General features: G+C 35.2%; 1 protein-coding gene and 1 long non-coding RNA gene across 8 annotated transcripts in view; one reads left to right on the forward strand and one right to left on the reverse strand.

The window, feature by feature from the left end:
* The window catches only part of RPS6KC1 (ribosomal protein S6 kinase C1), a 179985-nt gene that overhangs the window by 76765 nt on the left and 81181 nt on the right, over positions 1-22039 (reverse strand). For 5 of the 7 annotated variants that reach the window (XM_077902148.1, XM_077902145.1, XM_077902146.1 and 2 more), the window contains 2 exons: positions 12112-12227; positions 4096-4188 (listed from right to left, as the gene is read on the reverse strand). In XM_077902148.1, coding sequence (XP_077758274.1) covers positions 4096-4188; positions 12112-12227 — 209 coding nt within the window. The remainder of the gene's footprint in view (positions 1-4095; positions 4189-12111; positions 12228-22039) is intronic. The other 2 variants (XM_077902147.1, XM_077902151.1) reach the window with 1 other exon arrangement.
* On the forward strand, positions 15310-17970 carry LOC144316328 (uncharacterized). Its single transcript, XR_013382219.1, has 2 exons — positions 15310-15552; positions 17412-17970. It is a non-coding gene; the product is annotated as an uncharacterized LOC144316328 (long non-coding RNA).

Consider the following 22039-nt stretch of genomic DNA (forward strand, 5'->3'; position numbering starts at 1 on the left):
TTGTACTTTTTTTTTTTTTTTTTTTTTTTTTGGAGAGAGATAAAGAGAATGGGGTTGGGGGACAGGGAGGCAGAAGGAAAGAGAGAATCCTAAGCAGGCGCCATGCCCAGCAGAGCCCAAAGGGCAGCTGGATCTCACAACTCCGAGGTCATGACCGGAGCTGAAATTAAGAGTTGGACGCTTAACCAACTGAGCCATCGAGGCACCCCTATACTTATTTTTTAAGGTTCTCTCAATATCTACTCAATTTGAACAATCTATACAAATTTTCTCAAAAATATATTAGCTAAAATTGTATTTTTCCAATGGCAAACCAAACTAAGAATTCTGCCTGGCAAGCCTGAGGTAAAGTTGAGAAGCTACCTTAACTACAAAATGCCAAGGCATTTGATGTAACAAACAGTGATTAGTTTTACAAAGTATGTGGCATCTCATTATCAAGCACCCTACTGAAGTTGTTTTTTAAGGAGAGTGAATTTGAGCAATCCATTCATACTATCTTCAGTCGCTGACCTTGCGAATACTAGACACATACCTACATGCGGGACAACTCTGGCTACACACAACCCTGGACATAAAAGGATCATATCTTGGTATTATTACTCTGCTGTTCAAGTCAGTGTCCTCTAAATCTTTTTTTTTTTTTAACTCTTTTTTAAATGCACAGGAAGTTGCAAAACTAGTGGAGTCCCATGTACCCTTCACCCAGTTTCTCCCAATGGTGATATCTTATATAGCTATAGCACAATATCAAGACCAGGAAACTGCCATTAGTATATTACTATTTATTTTTTTAAGATTTTTATTTATTTATTCATGAGAGACACAGAAAGAGAGAGAGAAAGAGAGAGAGAATCATGCCAAAGGCAGGCGCTAAACCGCTCAGCCACCCAGGCGTCTCAGTATATTACTATTTATTAGACTATAGACTCCTTTATCCTTTTTGTGTAGGTAAGTTATACAGCAGTGAACTTTTAAAGAAACTCTTCCTACATTTGGGCATTCCACTACCAAATAACCAATCCCGACTTCTAACTCAATTGCAAATTACCTATATATAAACAATCCTTACACACACAATCATATACACACCCTATATATACATACTTCATGCACACAAACACAAAAGTTTGCATGCACATATGTACAAACTTATGTGAAAACAACAGCAATCCATCCTTCTCATTGAAGTATTGGTTTTCTGCTAATTTCTACTTTCCTTTCTTTGCTAATACTACATGAAGACTATGTGTAAGTGAATCTGAGGGCTAAAAGAAATCTTTAGAAGTTATCTAATGTAAAAATCCATCCAGCGCTTGAATTCTTTCAACAATATCTCCACCAATGACCCCTCAGCCTTGAATAACTGATTTGTCTTTGCCTGCCCTTGGTCAATCCTAATTTTTAAAAGGTATCTTTAATCATCAGCTAAAATTTGAAAATTTGTACTCACTTAGTTCTGGCTGTATCCTATGGGGATGTTAATAAGCAAGTCTTATCCTTCACTACCTTTTTTCCAGGAAAACCATACATCCTGGTTGGCCTAAGGTGATTGTAGTTTGCACCTCTTGATCTGGGCATAATATTCCCTTCCATCCTCAGGATTTGAACAAAACATCATTTAATCACGTTATCCTGGGTAGCCCTCAAAAATATGTTTTTATCGGTTACATCATAACTCATTGTTTCAGCTATTCTTCGTATATGATTTTGAGGGCCTTCACTAGCCGTGTCATTCTTGCTTCTAAATGTACACAAATTTATTTACATTCCAAGAGCCCCAATGCTTAAATTCCTTGCTGCATATATTTTAATGAAGGATTTTGTAACCACAGTTAAAGAAGAAAAAGTCATTTATTTCCCTTTGAAAACAAGACCAAGATATAGCTATGGAATTATTACCTCTCTGGGTACAGATATCTGAGTGTCTTGAACAATGGTACTAGGGAGCAGTCTCACATTATACCAGTAGGTGTCACTCTATATATGATACATTTAAAATTATTTAAGTTTCAATTTATTCCCTCAACAAATATTTATTAGGCACCCATTATGTGCCAAGCATGATTCTAGGCACTGAGATAAAAGAGAACAAGAAAGACAAGACTTGTTCTCATGGAGCTTACAGTCTAGATAATGATGAACAAATTTGTTTTTATTTACTTTCTATTTAAAAGTCTGTAAAAATCTTATTCCTAGGGACATTTTATTTTCCTAAGTTAACAGATAATAACACTCAAAATAACCCATAAAGAACAAATACTGCAATGACACAGAATTAGAGAAACTGTGCTCTGTACAGGCTAGATTAACACATCCTGTGTATTCTCTAGCCATTTTAATGTATTCAACACTGTTCCTCCAAACTTCGAGTTTCCAAAACCCGAATGGAAAAGAATTTCTCCTAAAATAATTCAATTTTTAAAAATCTATTCATGTTTTCACATAGAGCAACTGTTATAATAAATTTTAAAAGATTATTTGCCAAGTTTATTAATTCCCAAATGCATATATCCTTATCTCTACTTAGAAAGTTAAATGTCACCTTCTCAACACCAACACACTTGCCAGGTTAACAAAATAAAGATAGTGGCAAATTGTGCCTCAGCACAGAATTTAAGAATTCCTCCACTGCTGAAAATGGTTGTTTGGATAAACCTATGAGACTCACAGATATTACCAGGACTTCATGGTGACTCACTCATGATTAGAGCATATAGCAATGAAAGGTCATACTTTATCAAAATAAATACATCAAAGAGAAGGAACAGACACTGTACATCAACAAAGCGTTTTTGCTTGCACAGAAATCCAAGAACCTAGGAACTATTCAGTTTGTATTTTGCTTCTCTGAACTCTCAAATAGAATGTTTTCAAACTGGAAAAGCTACAGAAAACATGGTTAAAGAAACATTTCAAGCTGAAAAGTACTACTGCTTAGAATTCTTTAAGTCAAAATTCAGTTATATGAATTTGAATTTGAGAAAAATGATGCTTAAAGATTTAATAAGACACTGAGAGCTTCATGTAATATCCAACCTAATGCTCCCTTTGGAATACCTCAAACCATTAGTTCCTATCTAAGTTACTTAAGATATACTGCTTCTTGTTCCGTTTTAGCAACAAATCATATGCATACTTTAGAACACTAGAAGTACTCAATGAACAGTAAGTTACAAATGAACATTAAGGTGCTTCATAAAAGTTAATATTTTAAAAAGCCTAATTTTATAACTTAATATTAAATAAAGCATTTTCTTTTACTCTGAAAGGTAAGGTGGTGGTTGATAAATACATTTAAAACACAGTTTACTCTGTATAGTTTTTAAATTATACTAAGCTCTTGGCCAGTACTGTGAATTTTTGGCATATCTGAGATGTCACCAAATGTGGGGAAACTCAATAGCAGGTATCTCTGTTATCTCTTTATTTTTATTCCAGATACAAAATGTGTCTGTATAAAAGTGCCCCAGGATGCGGGGTGTTGGTGTACTAGGGAAAAAAAATGTTTTGGAGTCACAAAATCTAGGTTTGAATTCCAGTACTACCCTAAATTAGCTATGTGACTTCTGGGCAAGTTACTTATTACCCTGTTCTATCACTTTCCCACCATGATGGAAAAAGCAGGATTGTGGAAAGGACTAAGCAGGTTGTTTTACATGAAATGCCTATTAGATGGCCTGACACATAGTAGGTACTCGGTAAATGGTAGTTCTTAGGAAAGTGCCATTTTTCTTTTGATCATTAGACTGACTCTACCAGTTAATGTTGAAAACTACCAACTAAAAGTCTTTGTAACTAACAAAAAGTGTATCTTTACCCTGCTCCAACAGGTTTATAAAACCAAACCCTGACTCAACTTGAATGCCAACAAATACGCACCTTCTCCTTTAGCGCAAATATATTTTGCATGACCTTACATGAATTGCTTAGATAAAAGCTTTTTCTTTTCTGCTTTTGTTATTTTAAAGTGCAGATGCATTTGAGTCATTTTCTCCTTTTGTTTCATATCCTTAAGATCCAAAGCTTCAAAGACATAATGTCAGCATGCAGTCGATTTATGACTGAACTCTTGAAGAGACGCTGAAGAATTACCTTGTCAATCACCCCAAGGACTCTAAAGGCCTTCAGCTCCTCGGCAGGACTCCTTAGGTTCCAAGGGGGCCTTGAACTTCGTGATCCTGGAGGCTAATGGAAGATATCAAAGATTATACATCAATCAGGGAGGTACTTGAAGGAAGGCTGCCTGCTGAAGCAAATGCCAGGCCAAAGGAAACTAAATTTATCATAAATCAGAGAATGGAAAGATGAAAGGAGGAAGTTTCTGTTTGTCTGTAATGTAAAATAAAAATAAAAAAAAAAAGAAAATCAAAAAGAAAGAAAATCAAAAAGAAAAAGCAAGAAAAAAGTTGCAAGTAAATAAATCATGATAACATTGAAAACAAAATTTAAATAGAAAAAATAATGAGCTGGTATAGTTTCTAGAACAATAATTCAATTCAGAACTGTACAGCTATAATGAAACTTTGTAACAAATGGAAAACTGAGCCAACCATCAATCACAGCCTTATATTTACCCCCAGATGGCTCTTGAGTAATTTAGAAGAGGGAGTACTAAAAAACAACGTAATAATCGATAAACTTGGGGAGAGAGGCAACACAAGGCATTCTCTCTCATCATGAAACTACAGTCCTTTAAAGTTACTTTATAAATATATACTATGTATTTTAAGAGGACTGGTAGATTCAAGTTTAACTGAAAGAATTGTCAATAACAGTGAAAAATTAAGAAATTCCATCATATAACCAATAATTGTTACAAGTGAGGTTGTTTAAGCCTAGAAAAGAGATGATTTACAGGAGAAAACAATTTTTTAAAAAATATTTGAACATGGGTGATGTGGAAAACTAGGTCTGTTGACTACAAAAAAGATCAGTAAAAACGGGAGGGATATTTCAGGACCAAACACAATAAAAGAATAACCCTAACTCCCCATCCATCAGTCTTAGTTTTTCCCTATCAGTAAAGTATGACATTAAACTAAATAAACTCCAAAGACACCTCCACTTGGCATTTACAACCAGAAAGCAATGTTCTATTAATCCCCATAGTGAAATGGTAATGCTGCAAAGGATGACAGGAGACACAAAAGTCTTTAATGTATCCTCAAAGCAGACTTGTTGTCAGACATCTATCAGAATATACAGGAAACACTATTCTCCTTGTGGATGGAAGATAAATATTCTGATTAATAAAATGTCACGATTAATAGTTACTGAGATACCACTTTTGATACTTCAAGTCCTTCTGCAGACCAGTATCACTAGACAGGGAGCTTCCTGAGAACAGGAAATACACCTATTCATCTTCATACTCACAATGCCTAGCATGTTAGTTGGAACTAGAGAGGAAAAGAGCGGAAGGAGGAAGAGAGGAGGAATACAAGAGAAAGAGGTAACATAGATAAATAAGCTGTCATTTACAACTAGGAAAACCATCGTTTATGAGATTTTCTAACATCAGCAATTCTAATCGCTTTCAAATTTTTGTTTGTTAGTTTTTAGGTTTAGCAAGCAAAGACTAACTTAAGTGTGCCCCAACTTCTTACTGGATTGCCTGCAGTCTTTCTACTCCATAACACATTGTGATAATTAAAAATTCATCTCCCCTTATGCTATTATGAAGGAAGAGTAAGAGCTGCTTGTGATTTTTGGTAAGAGAAATGTTGAGGAAAAGTTACAGGGGAAAAAAATACCATAAATGATAATTTATCCATTATATTTCTCTTTTAAAATATGGCCAAATGGGTCTAACATCCCTATCTCCTATCTATCTATCTATCTATCTATCTATCTATCATCTATCTATCTATCTATCTATCTATCTATCTATCTATCTATCTATCTATCTATAAGTAGGCTCCAAGCCCAGCACGGAGCCTGACACAGGGCTTGAATGCATGACCCAGAGGTCATAACCTAAGCTGAGATTAAGAATCAGACGCTTAACTGACAGCCACCCAGGTGCCCCCCATCTCCTACTTCTACCTTATACCTTCATATTCACTGATGTCATTGGATCTTTCAGTTTCCAAAGAAACGTTTTGGTTCACTGTAGCAATCTCAACAACAAAGATAACAAACTATGAAATCTCTCTACTGTGAAAATCTCTCTACCTTTCAGTGAATAATGGCTGTGTGCCCATTATGTGCATTTTAACTGAAGAGAACACAAACCACCAAAAGGCATGATCCCTAGCTTGATGAAGTTTATAATTTACTTGAGGAGGTAAGACAAATACATAAGAAACTAAGTAACAACAAAAGAGTTTTTAAAAGTACAAGACAATAGAGATAAGTCAGAAGTCCATATATGATAAATCGTAGTCTCAGAAAGAAGTGGAACTACATATGATTTTAAATGCTTTGTTGAAATCAGGTTAGAAAACGGATATTAAATATAGGATTGGAAGGAAACTAGCCTGGTGGGAAAAAAACTGTTCACGTTGTAGAACAAAGGAAAATAAAATTACAAACTTAGGGTCAGTGAGTTTTCACAGGCCTTGAATGCCAGCTCTGGACCATATTCTCCAGAGTCTAGGAAACAAGTTTTTGTATGAGAAACAATCCAATGAAAACAGTGATTTAGTAAGGTTACTTCTGCAAAGATGGGAATGGTGAAATTGTAATGGGGAAAGACCAAAGGCAAAGTGATCATTAAAGTTCTCTTTCCACTTTAACCATCTATAAAAGTTTAAGATCAGAGAAATGAACAAAGAAAGATCATGAAATAAAATCATCAATAAAAAAATCCTGTATTCCTTATACGCAGCGTTTAAATTGGGTAGAATCCCTATAGATCTATTCCTTTTTTCAGATGGCAAAAGGAAACATAAATCCACAGAATTTTAAGAACAGAAAGAGACAGAGATCAAGTCCAACATTCTGTCTCTTTTTTTTTTTTTCAGATGAGAAAACTGAGAAGCGGCAAGGTTAAGCAATTTGTCTAAGATGACAAAACTAGATAATAGTTAGAGGGGATTAAATACTTATAAAATAATATAACATTGTTTGGATATTCCAGCCAATGCTAAGGGAATGAGGGATGAGAGTATACAGTATATTTCTAGGAAACGTGACTGATTTCCTTAATAAAAATGTAAAATTTTTCACTTACATATATTAACTACTGTAACAGAAGATGCCTAGAGAAGCAAGGAACAGGTATATTCATCTATACCAAAACAAAACACAGGAGGTAAAGAGGAGGGAGAGGATACATGATGGATCATATAAGAAAGTATAATGATTCAACTATCTTCAAAACCAAAGATGGCAAATACTTATCACTCTACTGCTCAAGCCCTTGACAGGTATCTCTGTTAATCTCACACTCTGTCTCATAATACAGTGTTTCTGGCTGCTATTACAAGAGGATTAGAATAAACACACCAATAAAATCTGTTTACTATTTCTGTTCTATATTCTCTAAATGGCTGAGTGATGCTTACCTGTGTTTTTGTTGGTTTCTTTAAAGTTGCTGTTTATCCTGTCCAGTCTTCTTCACTTGATATTATTCCCTGTTCTCACTGAAATCTACCTCCATTCTTACCAATCTGTGAGTGTGGTACTTCTCAAACTTTAATGTGTTTGCACATCACCTGAGGATCTTATTCAAATGGAGATCATCAGTCTGAGAGAAGGTACGATTCTGCATTTCCAACAAACTAATAGGTGATGCTGATGCTGCTGGTCACCAACCACATTTGAAACAGGTTTAGCTACCTGTCCTTAAGTAACTTAAGAGAAAGTCACAGTTGAAGGGGGTGGGGGCGGTGGGGAGTAGGGTAAAAGGAAAGCACTACAAAAAATATATCAAGAACCCACACTCCAAAACCTGATGGCTAATTATACTAGTTTCTGAACTTGGCTTCATCTGTAAAATTTTGGCTTTGCCAAGAGTGTCACTAGCCACTTACCCTCAAACCTGGTTTCCTAAGCCTCTCTTAGATCACATTCAAGGATGTCTCTTCATTGCAGTCCTATTGCTGATGTGGATTGCCCCTGACTGCCATCACTATTTTTATCTCTGTCTCACTAAGGGAGACACAATTTTAAAATATTTTCTAAGGGAAAATTGAGAGATATCAATAGTACTAGTTAACAAAATGCACAACAGAAAAATATTTTCCATATTATAATAATTATACTCAAAATCTACAAATATTCAGGAAAGGCATGCATTCTACAATTAATTTTCCTTCACACCTTGTTTAACTGCAGGACAAGAAATTTATTCATACTTTAGAAACTATACAATATTTTACGTCCTAAACTTAGACCATTTACTGTCTTTTTCTAAATTTCAATGATCTTGGTTTAAAATTCCTAGAGTTAAAAAGAGCAAAAAAGTTATTCCAAGTCTTTTCCAGGAAAACCCTCTTTTAATGTTAATTCTTAAATCATCCAAAGTCATCTCCAATTTTTAAAAAATGAAAAGGAAGAGAGAAAGAACTCTGTCTCTGTCACATAAGACTTCACCTTTACTTCAAAGTTCACTTCCTTTTTTTCCTGAATCCTGCCCCTTAAGTTTTCTTTGAATCTATTAATAATGAAGTAATGAAGAAAACAAAGAGTGCTTTTGCTCCTTTCTGTCCTTTTTTAAAAAGAATATTACCATGAATGACTGGGAAGTTCACAACTTTTATATTTACCACAAAAGAGTCTCATAAATAAATTCAATAAAGCAAAAGCTTTAAATCATCACAGAAAATGCGGGTGGAATGAGTCATGACCTGGACTGCGCCAATGGGGGAAAACAATAATCAACACAAAATTTTAAAACCAGAAGGAATTCCTTTATTTTCCTAATCAGCCAGGCTAGAAAGAAATGTTTGCACATGGATTCTAGAGAGAAATAATATCTACTTTGCAGAGAAGTTAAGAGCTAAAAAGGGCCTTAGAAATCATTTATATTGATCCTCTCATTGTGTTGGCTGAAATTGAGGACCAACAAGGGCTAAAGAAGGAAATAACGAAATCACCAAATTCATTAAGAACCTCTAGAAGATATTTAAGTTAAACAATAAATAAGAAAATAATTGGGCATGCCCCTGACCTAAGGGCCAGGTTTTACAGCATAAAATACAGAAGTGAAATAAAAAACAAATACTAACAACAAAAGAAAAACATCTTGTTCTAGCAAGAAGAACGGTCCTCTAGCCTCCTTGCCTAAGAGTTGAAAAAATCCTAGCATCTCAAATCTGATTCATGGGGTAATCCTTTTCATCCCTTCTAATACAAGTTCCCATTATTCTAAATGACTCTTACCATTCTAACTTTTGTTTCCTCAATGAGGTACATATACTACATAAGGTTTGCAAAAGCAGAGACTGTGTTATTAATCTTTTGTATAACTTCAAAGTATATCTAGTCTGGTACTGTATATATATATAGTCTTAACCAATGTTTAGTGAATTAATATATAATCTAATACAACCAGTTCTCCTGTATTAAATCTCCTTTGTTTTATTTTCATTAGAAGTTATGCTTGAAGGGAATTTCTGACTAATGTACTTCATGGTTCCTTTCTCCAAGTCAAAAGCCATACAGCAGGCTTTATATATTTACTTGCTTAATAAATTAGTGTTCACAAAGTAGTAATGGGAAACTAAAATGGGGGCTGCGTAAGAGGGAGCTTGAAGGAGTAAGAAATAGGTAGCACATTCAAAGTTAACGTTAATGGAAAGAATAGAACACTAGTAATTTTCGAAAACTTTTAGAATATTTATATACAAGGAGAATTTTTTTTTAATATACAAGGAGAATTAGTAAAACAGGTAAGTTCATAGAGGCCCATCCTATTTAATACTTTTATAATTGTCCCTCAAAATGGAATTGAGAATGGACACATCAGGATTAGACACAAGGAAGGCTGTCAACCCCACAGAAAATAACCCCACCAGCGCCTTTGGCTCAGGGTATGATCCTGGATTCCCGGGTTCAAGTCCCATATCGGGCTCCTCTGCCTGTGTCTCTCACTCTCTGTGTCTCTCATGAATAAATAAATAAAATCTTAAAAAGTAAAACAAAATAAAAATAACAAAATAGTAAGGAGTTTAAAAAGTAAACTTAATACAATCAAAACAACGACAGAAAATAGGAAAAGATCAGCAAATAGAACACAGAACAATAATCTGAAAATCAAACAGCAGATATCTTATTTAAAACATATTCATTATACAAGAACAAGCAATAAAAGTCAGACTATAATTTTTTAATTCCTAAAAGTAATGGTCAGGGGTGCTGGGGTGGCTGATTTGGTTAAGTGCCTGACTCTTGATTTCAGCTCAAGTCATGTTCTCAGCCCACATTGGGCTCTGTGCTGGGCATGCATGCAGCCTTCTTAAGATTCAATCTCTCCCTCTGCCTCTCCACACACCCCCATCTCCACAAGCACTCTCTCTAAGAAAAAAAAAAAAAAAAGGAAATGGTCAAACACTTAACATTGAAAATTCTCACTAATAAGTATTTGTTTGATAATTGCATGTTTTAAAAGGTCACACACAAAATGAAAAGGATTCAGAAAATCAGCAACAAAAAGTCTAATGGTCCAACAAATCAACGATTAAGTATTGGGCTATTTTTAAAACTAGAAAACTGAGACACATTATAATTGTCAAAAAGTATAAAAGCATTAAAAAATATGGAAAAAATTATACAAAGCAATCTGTGACAGAGGAAGAAAAATAGGGCTAAAACTTATTAAGCTACTCTTGTAAGCTTAGCTAATAGGTGGTCTTTTGATGAGGAAAGCACTTGATTTGCAGTATTGGTGTGGCTATGTGTGCACCTATATAAAAATGAGTAATTTAAAAAAAAATAAAAATAAAAATGAGTAATTTTTTTAAAAACTCATTTAATCCTTAACAATAACCCAGAAAGGAATTACTATTATCATTTTTCAGATGTAGAAACTGGAGCTAAGACTGCCCAATCTTCCATGGCTTCAAATGATACAGTTGGGATATGAGCAAGCCCACATGCATCTTAGATCAATTAAAAAAATAAGCATTTTCTCCCATCTCTAGAAGATATAATACTTAAATCATATCAGAAAAAAACTTAGTTTAGGGGATCCCTGGGTGGCGCAGCGGTTTAGCGCCTGCCTTTGGCCCAGGGCGCGATCCTGGAGACCCGGGATCGAATCCCACATCGGGCTCCTGGTGCATGGAGCCTGCTTCTCCCTCTGCCTGTGTCTCTGCCTCTCTCTCTCTCTCTCTCTCTCTGTGACTATCATAAATAAATAAACTAATTAATTAAAAAAAAAGAAAAAAACTTAGTTTATATAAAGAAAAAAAAAGTTACTTCTTGATATGTGCCAAGTCCAGATAGATATGACATAAAAACAATAATAAACCACAGTGTTTCAAATGTTTTAAGCATTCACCTACTTTCAAGACCAGACTAAGGATAGTCCCAGATAATCTAAATAACCCTGTTAGAATTATGCCTTTATAATTTTAAGTGGTCAACAGAGCTACTTGAAGGACTTATGCTTAAATAATTAGTTTTAGCATGAGTCAACAAAACTGTACATGAATTGTACAAAAACCATTAGTTAACCTTAACATTTTTTCAAATAAAATTTGGTACAAATTATTGTCATTTTACACATGGAGTTTTAGGGGTAAAAGACAAAGGGCCGAAAAAGAAGAGAAAGCAAGTCCCGTTTTATTCCACGTTTGGTGGTTTGCTTTAATGCTTTTCTTTTCACCAATAACTTGTTAGAAAAATATTGATAAAATTCAAAAGACCAAAATTCTTAAACATTCTAATTATAAATAAAGCCAGGAGACAATTCAGTAAAAATGGCTAAAGAAAATATAAAATGTGGGATGCCTGGCTGGCTCAGCAGCTGAGTGTCTGCCTTCGGCTCAGGCTATGATCCTAGAGTCCCAGAATCGAGTCCCACATCAGGCTCCCTGCATGGAGCCTGCTTCTCTGTCTATGTCTCTGCCTCTGTCTCTCATGAATAAATAAATAGACTCTTTAAAAAAAAAAAACTAAAGAAAAGAAAAGAAAAAATGTAAAATGAAACATAAGACATACCTGGGATACATCATCAAGTTGAGGTTTTCCATAAAGGCTGGATAGATTCTCTGCTCGCATGAGATACTCTGCTGTTTTTCTCTTCACAGCTTCTCGACGTGTAGGGCTTGACTCTCCTAAAAGGAGAAAACAAAGCCAGGACATGTGAAAAATAAATAAACTTTCTTTTATCCAGTCTGAAGATTAACTTCTTTTTTATCCAGTTCACCACTTGCTCACATTTGTAACTAAAGAGAGATTCAAAATTAGAACAGACATCAAAGTTAGCAAGTTCTAAATATCACCACCAAAAATGTTTATACAAATTTGGAAATTTTCCTATTTAAATAGAGAGAATTTGATACCTTTTTAAGAAGCGTTGACAGACAAAAAATGTCATATAAAAAGTTCTGCAGGGCAGCCCCGGTGGCTCAGCGGTTTGGCTCAGTGGTTTAGCGCTGCCTTCAGTCCAGGGCGTGATCCTGTAGACCCGGGATCGAGTCCCACGTCAGGCTCCCCACATGGAGCCTCCTTCTCTCTCTGCCTGTGTCTCTGTCTGCCTCTCTCTCTCTCTCTCTCTCTGTCTCATAAATAAGTAAATAAAAACATCTTAAAAAAAAAAGAAAGAGGAAAAAAAAGTAAAAAAATATAAAAAGCTCTGCAGACATAAGACTAGCCTAGTTCAGGTAGTATGCAATTGTCCAACTCAACAAATTGGGACTAAATGCAGTAGGTGTGTAGAAAGAGCCATGACATGGATTTGATATGCTCTATAAGTACCACCAAACTGGAGAATAAAATTATTTAGGGTAAATCTGAATTCACTATTGAGTTTTGTAAGCTTTTCCTGGTTTTTCATTAACAACAAATTGTCACCCACCTTATAACAAAAATAAGAATGTAATTCAAATGTATGTTAACCAATGGGAATTAAAATAATAACTTTAAAGAAAAGAAGAATATAACTCAGATCCCTGTAATATACAATTATATGAAAATGAACAAGTCATTACCCTGTCTGGCTCTGTTTCTCCAAATAAAGGATAACCAAAGAACTCAAGATCTCAAAAAAGAGGTGGTCCATGGGCAGCCCGGGTGGCTCAGCGGTTTAGTGCTGCCTTCAGCCCAGGGCCTGATCCTGAAGACCGCAGATCGAGTCCCATGTCAGACTCCCTGCATGGAGCCTGCTTCACCCTCTGCCTGTGTCTCTGCCTCTCTCTCTCTGTCTATCATGAATAAATAAATAAAATCTTAAAAAAAAAAAAAAGAGGTGGTCCAGCCCATGAAGGAAATACTGGGCTCTCTCCTCTCAAGAGTGGAATGATCCTAAGCTTTTTATCCTTTTTATAGACCTGACGGTGATATAACATTTCATCTGAAGAAAAGATTCCATGACTGAAAATTTAAAAGTTTGAAAACCACTATACTATAGGATTACTAAGGCTCCTCTGATAAATAATATTCTACATATTCATGATTCATTTTTTTTCAGAGCACTTCATACATAGTACTTTTTAAAAATAATTCATCCTATGCATCTTCTGAATGAAATTAACCAAAAAACAAGTATCAAATAGTGGAAATTGCCCTTGAGTACGTTCTGGAAACCCTGGTTATCTAAATTCTGGCTCTGCCTCACTAGTCATGTGACCAATGATAAATCATCTCAACTCTCTGACCCTCCTTCTCATTCTCTAAGACGGAAACAGATACTTCAAATGACTGCAGAGATTAAAGGAGACAATATACATAAAAGACACTACAACAAAGACAGCTGTATACAGGAAGCACTAAATTGTAAAGGCTTTCAATCTTGGTTTCTCTCTAGACCAAGTCCTACAAAATAACATTCCTGTGTCACTGAAGTGAACTGATCTGAATTATAGGAAAGCAGGCATTTTCTCCCAAAAGCCTAGTAGTAGAAAAACCTTATTTCTGCTTAGAATAGCATCTTCTTTTTCTTCTGGGGAATGGCCCTTTCTCCTCTCCTTCATGGCCTCTACTTCTCTCCGACCAATAGCATCCCCCTAACAAGGGGTTTGAATGAAAGCTGCAGTCGTGTTTCAGATCTCTGCCCCTCTGCCCCTTACTAGTTAGTCAAGGGTGAGCCCTCTGTCACAAGCTGGGCCACTGACAGAGCCCCACCCTCTTGGCCACAGTGGGAGAAGGGAGGAATTGGCCCAACACAAACTGGGCCAATCAGTCCCTCTCGGCTATTGATGCTGGAAATCAGAGGACTTGGTACTGCCAGCAGCCTTAGTTTCTGCCAATGCAAAAAGAACCAATCAGAAAGAAGGAATTTAACAGAGAGAAGCAGTTATGAGAGACAAAAAAAAAAAAAAAAAAAAGGAATCCTGGTGTGACTGGGGTCCCAGATTTCAGCTGAAGCTACATTCCTGCCATTCTTTGCCTACTGTAGTTCAAATGTGGATTTTTTCACATACAAACCAAAGATTCCTGACTGAATAGAGCATTCAAAGAAAAACAGCAACCAAATTGGGATTGCAATTTTGCTAAAAAAAAACCTTCCTTTCATATCTTTTACTTTACTGTTCTATCTCTTCTCTCCTTCATGAGTAGTTCAAAAATATAACTAGTCTTGGGGGTGGGGAGAATCTCTATCACTTCTTAACCACAGAACAGTCTACATTTATTAACTCACCAACTCCTCAAACTTCAATTCAAATATCAATGATTCCTGCCCTTAAAATTTACTGAGTTTCTAAACCCGTTTTTATTTTCATATAATATCTGTGAAAGGTACCTAATTGAAACATGTTGTGAAGCTAATGTGTGCCCATAAATAAGTAACATTCACTATTTCTACTCATTACTCGACCTTTAGTTTTGAATTTACTGTTCATAGAACTGCTACTTCCATCATTATGAGAGCTTCTCATTTCAGGTTCTACCTTTCATGCCCTAATTTAAATCCCTCATTTAAAATTTCTAATTCAGCATAGGCTAAGCTGTTTAAAAAAAAAAAAAAAAAACTTAGTTTTTTAACTCAGTGTGATTACAAGCTTTCAGACAACTTCAAAATTTGCTTTATTCAAAAAAATCAGTTTGTCTTCCCAAATAATTTGAGATTCAAAACTGCCAAGCCTATAGAGCACCTAATTCAAGCTAGAGGTAATACCACAGTTTGTAATCAAATCATTGTTTTTTAAACTTTTGGTATCTCTGCTGCTTTCTAGGCAGTCTCCATAGTAACAGAGAAACAAGAACCGGAAGCCAGCAGTTGAAATGGACTCCTGCTGCTGACAGTGGTTCTGCTTCCATGGAAACAACAATGAAGTGATGGAATACTGGAAGGCTTTTTAAACATAACCTTAAATATACATACTATGACTCGTTCCCTACCAGCCCCTTAAAAGTAGGTCACAACCACTGCTGATCAATAGTAGCGGCCAAGGATGAAAATCACCTCTTGCAGGTTTCTACTGCTGGACACTTACTGAGGTTTGTGAAGTACTAAGAAGAAAAGATTAATTATGGATTTCCAGAATAATTTTAACTGATCAAATTACTGATAAATGACTTTAAACAGGTATTAACTGATTAAAATCAGCTGTAACCTTAATTTCTTAATCTTCATGTTAAGACACATACACAAAGCCCATAATAATTATTTTTCAAGGAAAACTAGGTTATCTGGAATTTAACTTTTAATCCCATATTGGGTCATGTAGCCATTATTTCTTCAGTATTATATCCAGGTAGACACTTAATAAATGCTTTTAAATATGGATACATATTTTACATTCCATCTAAAGATAAACCAGTATCTTCACTAAGTTTCTCTACATTTCTGTTAATAATTTGGATACAGTAAGAATTTCCACTGGGCATTCGAAAGAAAAAATCTACTCCCATTATTTACTAAACTTTATGTCAAAAAGTTCCACTGTACCAGAGAAAAATGTCTTATGTATGTCTTTACCTTATCAATTGCTGATCAAGAGAGAGGATGGATATAAGATTACAGAGTATAACCTGTGAAAGAATAGGGTGTAGATGAATAGAAATGAGGAGAAAGTCCAAAGTTGTCCCTGAAATTTTTAGAAACACTGCACTGCCTATCCTACATGTCTCAGAGCACCAACTCTGACTTAATTTACTAAGTTTATTGAAGGCACAGTCTATAGATGATGGAATCGCAGAATTCTAATTTATTCAAGAAGCCATCACCATTTGGGCATTCCTTCATTATATTAAATCCTATTCAAAAGATATCTCTTTTGATACTATATCCAGTATCTTCCTTATACAACTAAGGAACTTAAGGCTCAGAGATGTGGAATGTCTTCCGCAGTTGAAAAGTTAATATATGAGACTAAACTGAAACCAGGTCTTATGCTATCCCACGCTTCAGGTGACTGAATTTGAAGTGAATCATGCTGTTACTGAGTGGAACAAAAAAAAATACAGAGCATGGGACAAGTACGAGTGAGTATGGGAACAAAGACGAAGAGAAAATAAGCATAAGAGTTAAGCCAGGAGCCTATCAGACAACATAGTAGAATACAATTGGACAGAAATAGACTAAAGATGACAGACAAGGACACAGGACAATTAGAGTGACAAAGAGGTATAAATTTCACACTGTGTTAAAGAGAATGGGCCTTTTTGAGAAAAAGTGGTCTCTCAAAACATCCTGGTTATCCAAGGATTCTTTGGAAAACCTGGGCCTTTTCTCATTTACCCATAAAAAAACCAAAAGGGCATTTTTATTCACAGAACTAGTGAATATCAGTTTCACAAACTAGAATAAAAAGCAGTTTTTCCAATTCTGTTATTCTACCCTAACTTACCAAGAAGAATATAGCTAATGCCTCATCATTGGTTCAACAAAAGAAAAGCAATGCTGAAGGAAAAACTAGCCATGTTAAACTACTTGAAAGATAGTATATCTACATCTGTATTTTATGAAAAATTTTAAGGAGTTTTTAAGAGTATTTTGGTCATACCTGATTTTTGCCACAGGCACAGAATTCAATCCCCACATAAGACTCTACTTAGGCACATCTTATATTCTTATCTCTATTTCTCTACTCCAACAAACGCTGTCGAATAGCCCCTATGCCACTGTATTCTTGGCTAAATATGCTGGTTTTTAACTCAGACTTATCACATTAGAAAGAACATTCACATCAACCTGAGTTTGAAGGAATGAGTTTTTATTGGTGCTTTTTTTTTTTTTAACAATGTTAGTAACATAAAAAAAATATGCCTGTTTGAGATGGCCTTGGTGGTTACAGTTGCTTTTTTTTTTCTTAGTGCTGATTTATTATAGTTAATGGGTTTTTTGTTCTTTTCAGGTATAGCCTACCATTTCTGACTTACGCTAAGTGTTCTGACAACAAAAGGCAACCTTGAGAAAAACAGTAATTTATGGTTCTACGTGTCTACCACAACTGGAGCCATCAGCCTCTCCGTATAGAACAAAACCTGGTCAGTCAGGGAATCTGCTTCCCATTTGCATTTAACCAACCCCATATTAATGTCTTTTCAAAACCAAGTGTTATGTGACCCCTAGAAGTTCAAAGAGTCATCAAAGAATAGTAAAAGCAAAAGTCATAATAATATTCATCTCCAGGCATTGCCTTGGTTATGACTGCCTTCAATGCTGTTTAGCAGTTTTTCTATCAGTTAATACTGAATGAAAACTAACACATCATTAAATCAGTCTTTAAATGCCTAAAGACAGTCTTATCTTAGATTCAACTATTTTTTTCCTGCTTTCTAACCCATTTTTCGTTTTGCAATTTTAAAAGGTAGTACCCAAAACATTAATTATTCAATCCATTCATATCAACATTGCCTGGCCAGTCTCTTTGTGACAATAAACTCTTGTCCAGATAGATGGACAGATACCTAGGTAATGAATCCCCAAAGTGTCCCTTATATTGTAATCAATGGCTTCTAAAAGACTAAGATAAAAAGTTTTAAAAGAACTAGAGATATATTAAAGGAAAAGGAATGAAGAATTAAAAATTAGGAGCTAAATTTTTGCCTTCTGAAATGGAATAAAAATAAGGGAAAATAATGAAAATAAAAGTTCTAAGTTCTTAGGTTATGTCAACAAAGCTCTTGTTCATTTCTTTTACTGTTAGAGACATCTTAAGAAGTAGAAATCCATAGAAGACTCTCAAGTCCAACAACTGTTTTTCTTGATGTCATGATATTCGATCACATATTTCCTTTGAGATGATGTCAAGTGATCAACAGAATTACTGATTATAAGCAGTTAACTCTTCTGAATGCTAGAGGTTTCACAGCTCCTCTAGTGCATTCTCACCTTAAAAAATTAAACTTAGTGTATATCAGAATTAGAAGAGACTCCATTCCATCTCCAAATTTATTTAACATGATATTAAATATCTCCACATTAGAGCAATTCAAAGAATGTGTCAAGCAATACACCCACAATACATCACATTTGATGCCCATTTCAGGATAACAAGAAAATCCTCCCCAGGAAGTAATAAGTAAGCCACCATAGTGAAAAAGTTCTCCATAACCACATATTCCTGTTCCTCCTATCATTTTCAGAAGTAAAGATGCCTTATAGTTACTGAGCATCTAGTATGTTCCCAACACAGTTACCTCAATGTTTACAGTCATTTCGGTGTTGTCACAGAACATCACATACAGAAGACTCAATAAAATTTTGTTAAATAAATGAATGGAAAACCAAATGAATGATTTTGTACCAATACTACATGGTCTGATAACAATACCTTCATGCCTAGAGACACTCTAATTACCTCTTTCTATAACTTAGTACCTTTGTTGAACTTAAACAGTTAAAATAAATGCATTTCAGAAAATGTCTGCGATTACTGTCTTTATCTTGTGTGTAAGTGAAATCATAAGAAAGGAATATGGAGGAACACAGCATAGAAGTGGTATAGTTGGACTAAAAGGACAATCTACATTTTTATTTAGTTTTATGAAAAATTGTCATGACAGCATCAACGAGGAAACATAAGCACAGATATTCTACATAATTGTAAACCATTGTGTAAAACAGAATGAAGTCTATGAACTTTTTATTGCTTGACAATTAAAATTTTGGAAAATCTGTTTCTTTACAGCTTGTAAGAGTACAATATGCCTGTACAACAATCTGGTTTTTCCAATGAAACACACTTTGAGACCACTAATGGCAACACAGTAAGCTTCTGAGAAAAAGCAGACTTACGTTTTCAATACTTTCTAAAAGAGAAGAGATAAACTGAACTTCTGTGTAATATACACAAAACTCAATGTTTAATTACTAAGATTGACTTAAGCTGTAAGTTATATAAAACTATGCAACTCAAGTAATTATGAAATAATGATTGACTCCACAAGTGCCTAATACCGGCTAGTATTGAAACAGCAGTTTTCGATTTAGGGTTTTTAGTTTTGTTTGGTTCACTTGAAAATACTCATAGATATCCATATTTCTTTTGAGCAGAATTAAGGTTTTTTTTTTCAGTAATCAAAGGAACAAAATCAACCCTCTCATTTTAATGTTTTTAAACTGTGTTGCTAAAGATATAAAAATGCGGGGATACTGATGACCGAGACCATCTAGTAAAAAACCCTTCGAGAATCCTCATCTCTCTCTCTCTGCGTTTGCAATAGAGCAGCTGTGCCTCACACAGATTCACATGAATGAAAATATTTAGACGAGAAACCACCCACTTAGTTTATTTTCCATACGACTTTCCTGTAATTATTTTGTAAACTGTTCACACAACAATACATAAAAACATCTGCAAAAACAGGTAATTAATGTGTCAAGCCAAACTAATGCATTTTTTATGGTGTCCATGCTTCGTCAACTGTAATTATAACTCTTTTTTAAGCAAATGATGATGTGTTTGTTGCAATGTGCAAGTGGTTATTTTAGATGCTCTGTTTACTGTTCATACAATCTGAATATAAAACTCCACAGCTACTTTACCCTACATCAATGTTTTACCTAGCTTTTTTTTTTTTTTGTAGAAGCAGGAAAGCAGTTCTCTTTTCCAAGCTATAATTTCCAGTAAACATGTTTGTCATTAAAACACAAAACTCTCAACATAAAAGTTGACACAAAGTAACCAACAATTCAAGAAAATCTGACAGAAAACAATTCACCCAGACTTTCTTCCTGCAGTTGTAAACCTATGAGAAATACAGCACTTTATGCCCATCAGCTGCAGGATTCCAAGTCTCTTGAACATCAAGTTTAGAAGACTCATTATGGTTTTTAATGTATAATATCTATTCCATTTTTTTTTAAGATTTTATTTATTTATTCATGAGAGACAGAGAAAGAGAGAGGCAGAGACACAGGCAGAGGGAGAAGCAGGCTCCATGCAGGAAGCCCAACGTGGGACTCGATCCCGGGTCTCCAAGATCACGCCCTGGGCTGAAGGTGGCACTAAACCGTTGAGCAACCCAGGCTGCCCATATCTATTGCATTTAGACCCACCAGACACATATATCTTTGACATGAGACCAACAAATGAAGAAGCAAATCCTGATCAAAATATATGACTTCATATTAATACACTTTGGTTCTAACTATAAAAAAAGATCATCATCATTACTATTACTATTATGCACTAACTAATACTGCACACCAATAATCATCCTCAAATGGACAGTCCTGAAGGCCCAAGGTTTCTGGTCTCCAGAGCTAATAAAATCTAAAATCAAGGAAGCAGCACAAGCCTTTAATTTTTTTTAAGGTTCTTTCTCTTTCTAAAAAAAGCCAATTTTTAAAACGTCTATGATGATTACCTATAGTACAGATAAACTCTGATAATAACAACTCTTAGTAAACAGTGCTTTCTGTTTATTTTCACAACCACAGTTTTTAGAAATAGTGTAGAATTAACCCTTCTGCGTCCAAGCTTATAGAACTCTTTTTTTCATACAAATATTTCTAAACTGATCTACTTTGTTCTTCCCTTAAAAATTAGCTACTGTGACATGCTAAAAGTGCCTATCTATCCCCACCTTGTTCCCAATAAGAACATAAGGAAGTATTACAGCAAATCAAATAACAGTTTCCTAGCTGCCAAGCTTTAATTTTAGATCAAATGCTTATTTTGCAGAATTTGGGATTGGGTCTAATCAAAACAGAATAAAGCTCCTGTTCAAAGGATGCTGGAATAGGAAAGTCATGACTCAGACAAGGTAAAGGAATAGGACAGAAGCTTATTTATTAAAGCTAGAAACCAAACTCAGGGTCAAACAAGGAATAAGTCTCAATTCTGAGTTCCACTACTTATATTGATTACTACAAATAAAATAATTATAATAATAAATACAATTAATGCGGGGTGCCTGGGTGGTTCAGTCAGTGGAACGTCTGACTCTTGGGTTTCACAGCTAGGGTCATAATCTTGCACAGTCACAGAATCGAGCCCCAAGCTGGGTTCTGCCCTTAGCAGAGTCCGCTTTGGATTCTCTCCCCCTCCTACTCTCCCTTGCTTGCTTCTCCTCCCACACACGCTTTCTCTCTCTAAAACAAATAAATAAATGAAACCTTTTTAAAAAACACAATGCGGGCAGCCCCGGTGGCGCAGTGGTTTAGCGCCGCCTGCAGCCTGGGGTGTGATCCTGGAGGCCCCGGGATCGAGTCCCACATCCGGCTTCCTGCATGGGGCCTGCTTCTCCCTCTGCCTGTGTCTCTGCCTCTCTCTTCACTCTCCCTGAATGAATAAATAAATAAATCTTTAAAAAAATAAAATAAAATAAAAAAATAAAAAACACAATGCCATTTCAAATGGTTGAATTCTACACATCGTCAAACCTTTGGGACAAATATACTGATGTCTGTGCAGAGTATTGATATACTAGATAGAAGGCATTTTAAACCTATTTGGTATATTCAAAAGCTACTTTCTTGCATCTTGGCTGTTTACTACACATTCTTTGGAATTCAACTCATTACCTCCTACTA

Source organism: Canis aureus, chromosome 6, assembly GCF_053574225.1.
Source record: "Canis aureus isolate CA01 chromosome 6, VMU_Caureus_v.1.0, whole genome shotgun sequence".
Classification (NCBI taxonomy): Eukaryota; Metazoa; Chordata; class Mammalia; order Carnivora; family Canidae; genus Canis; species Canis aureus.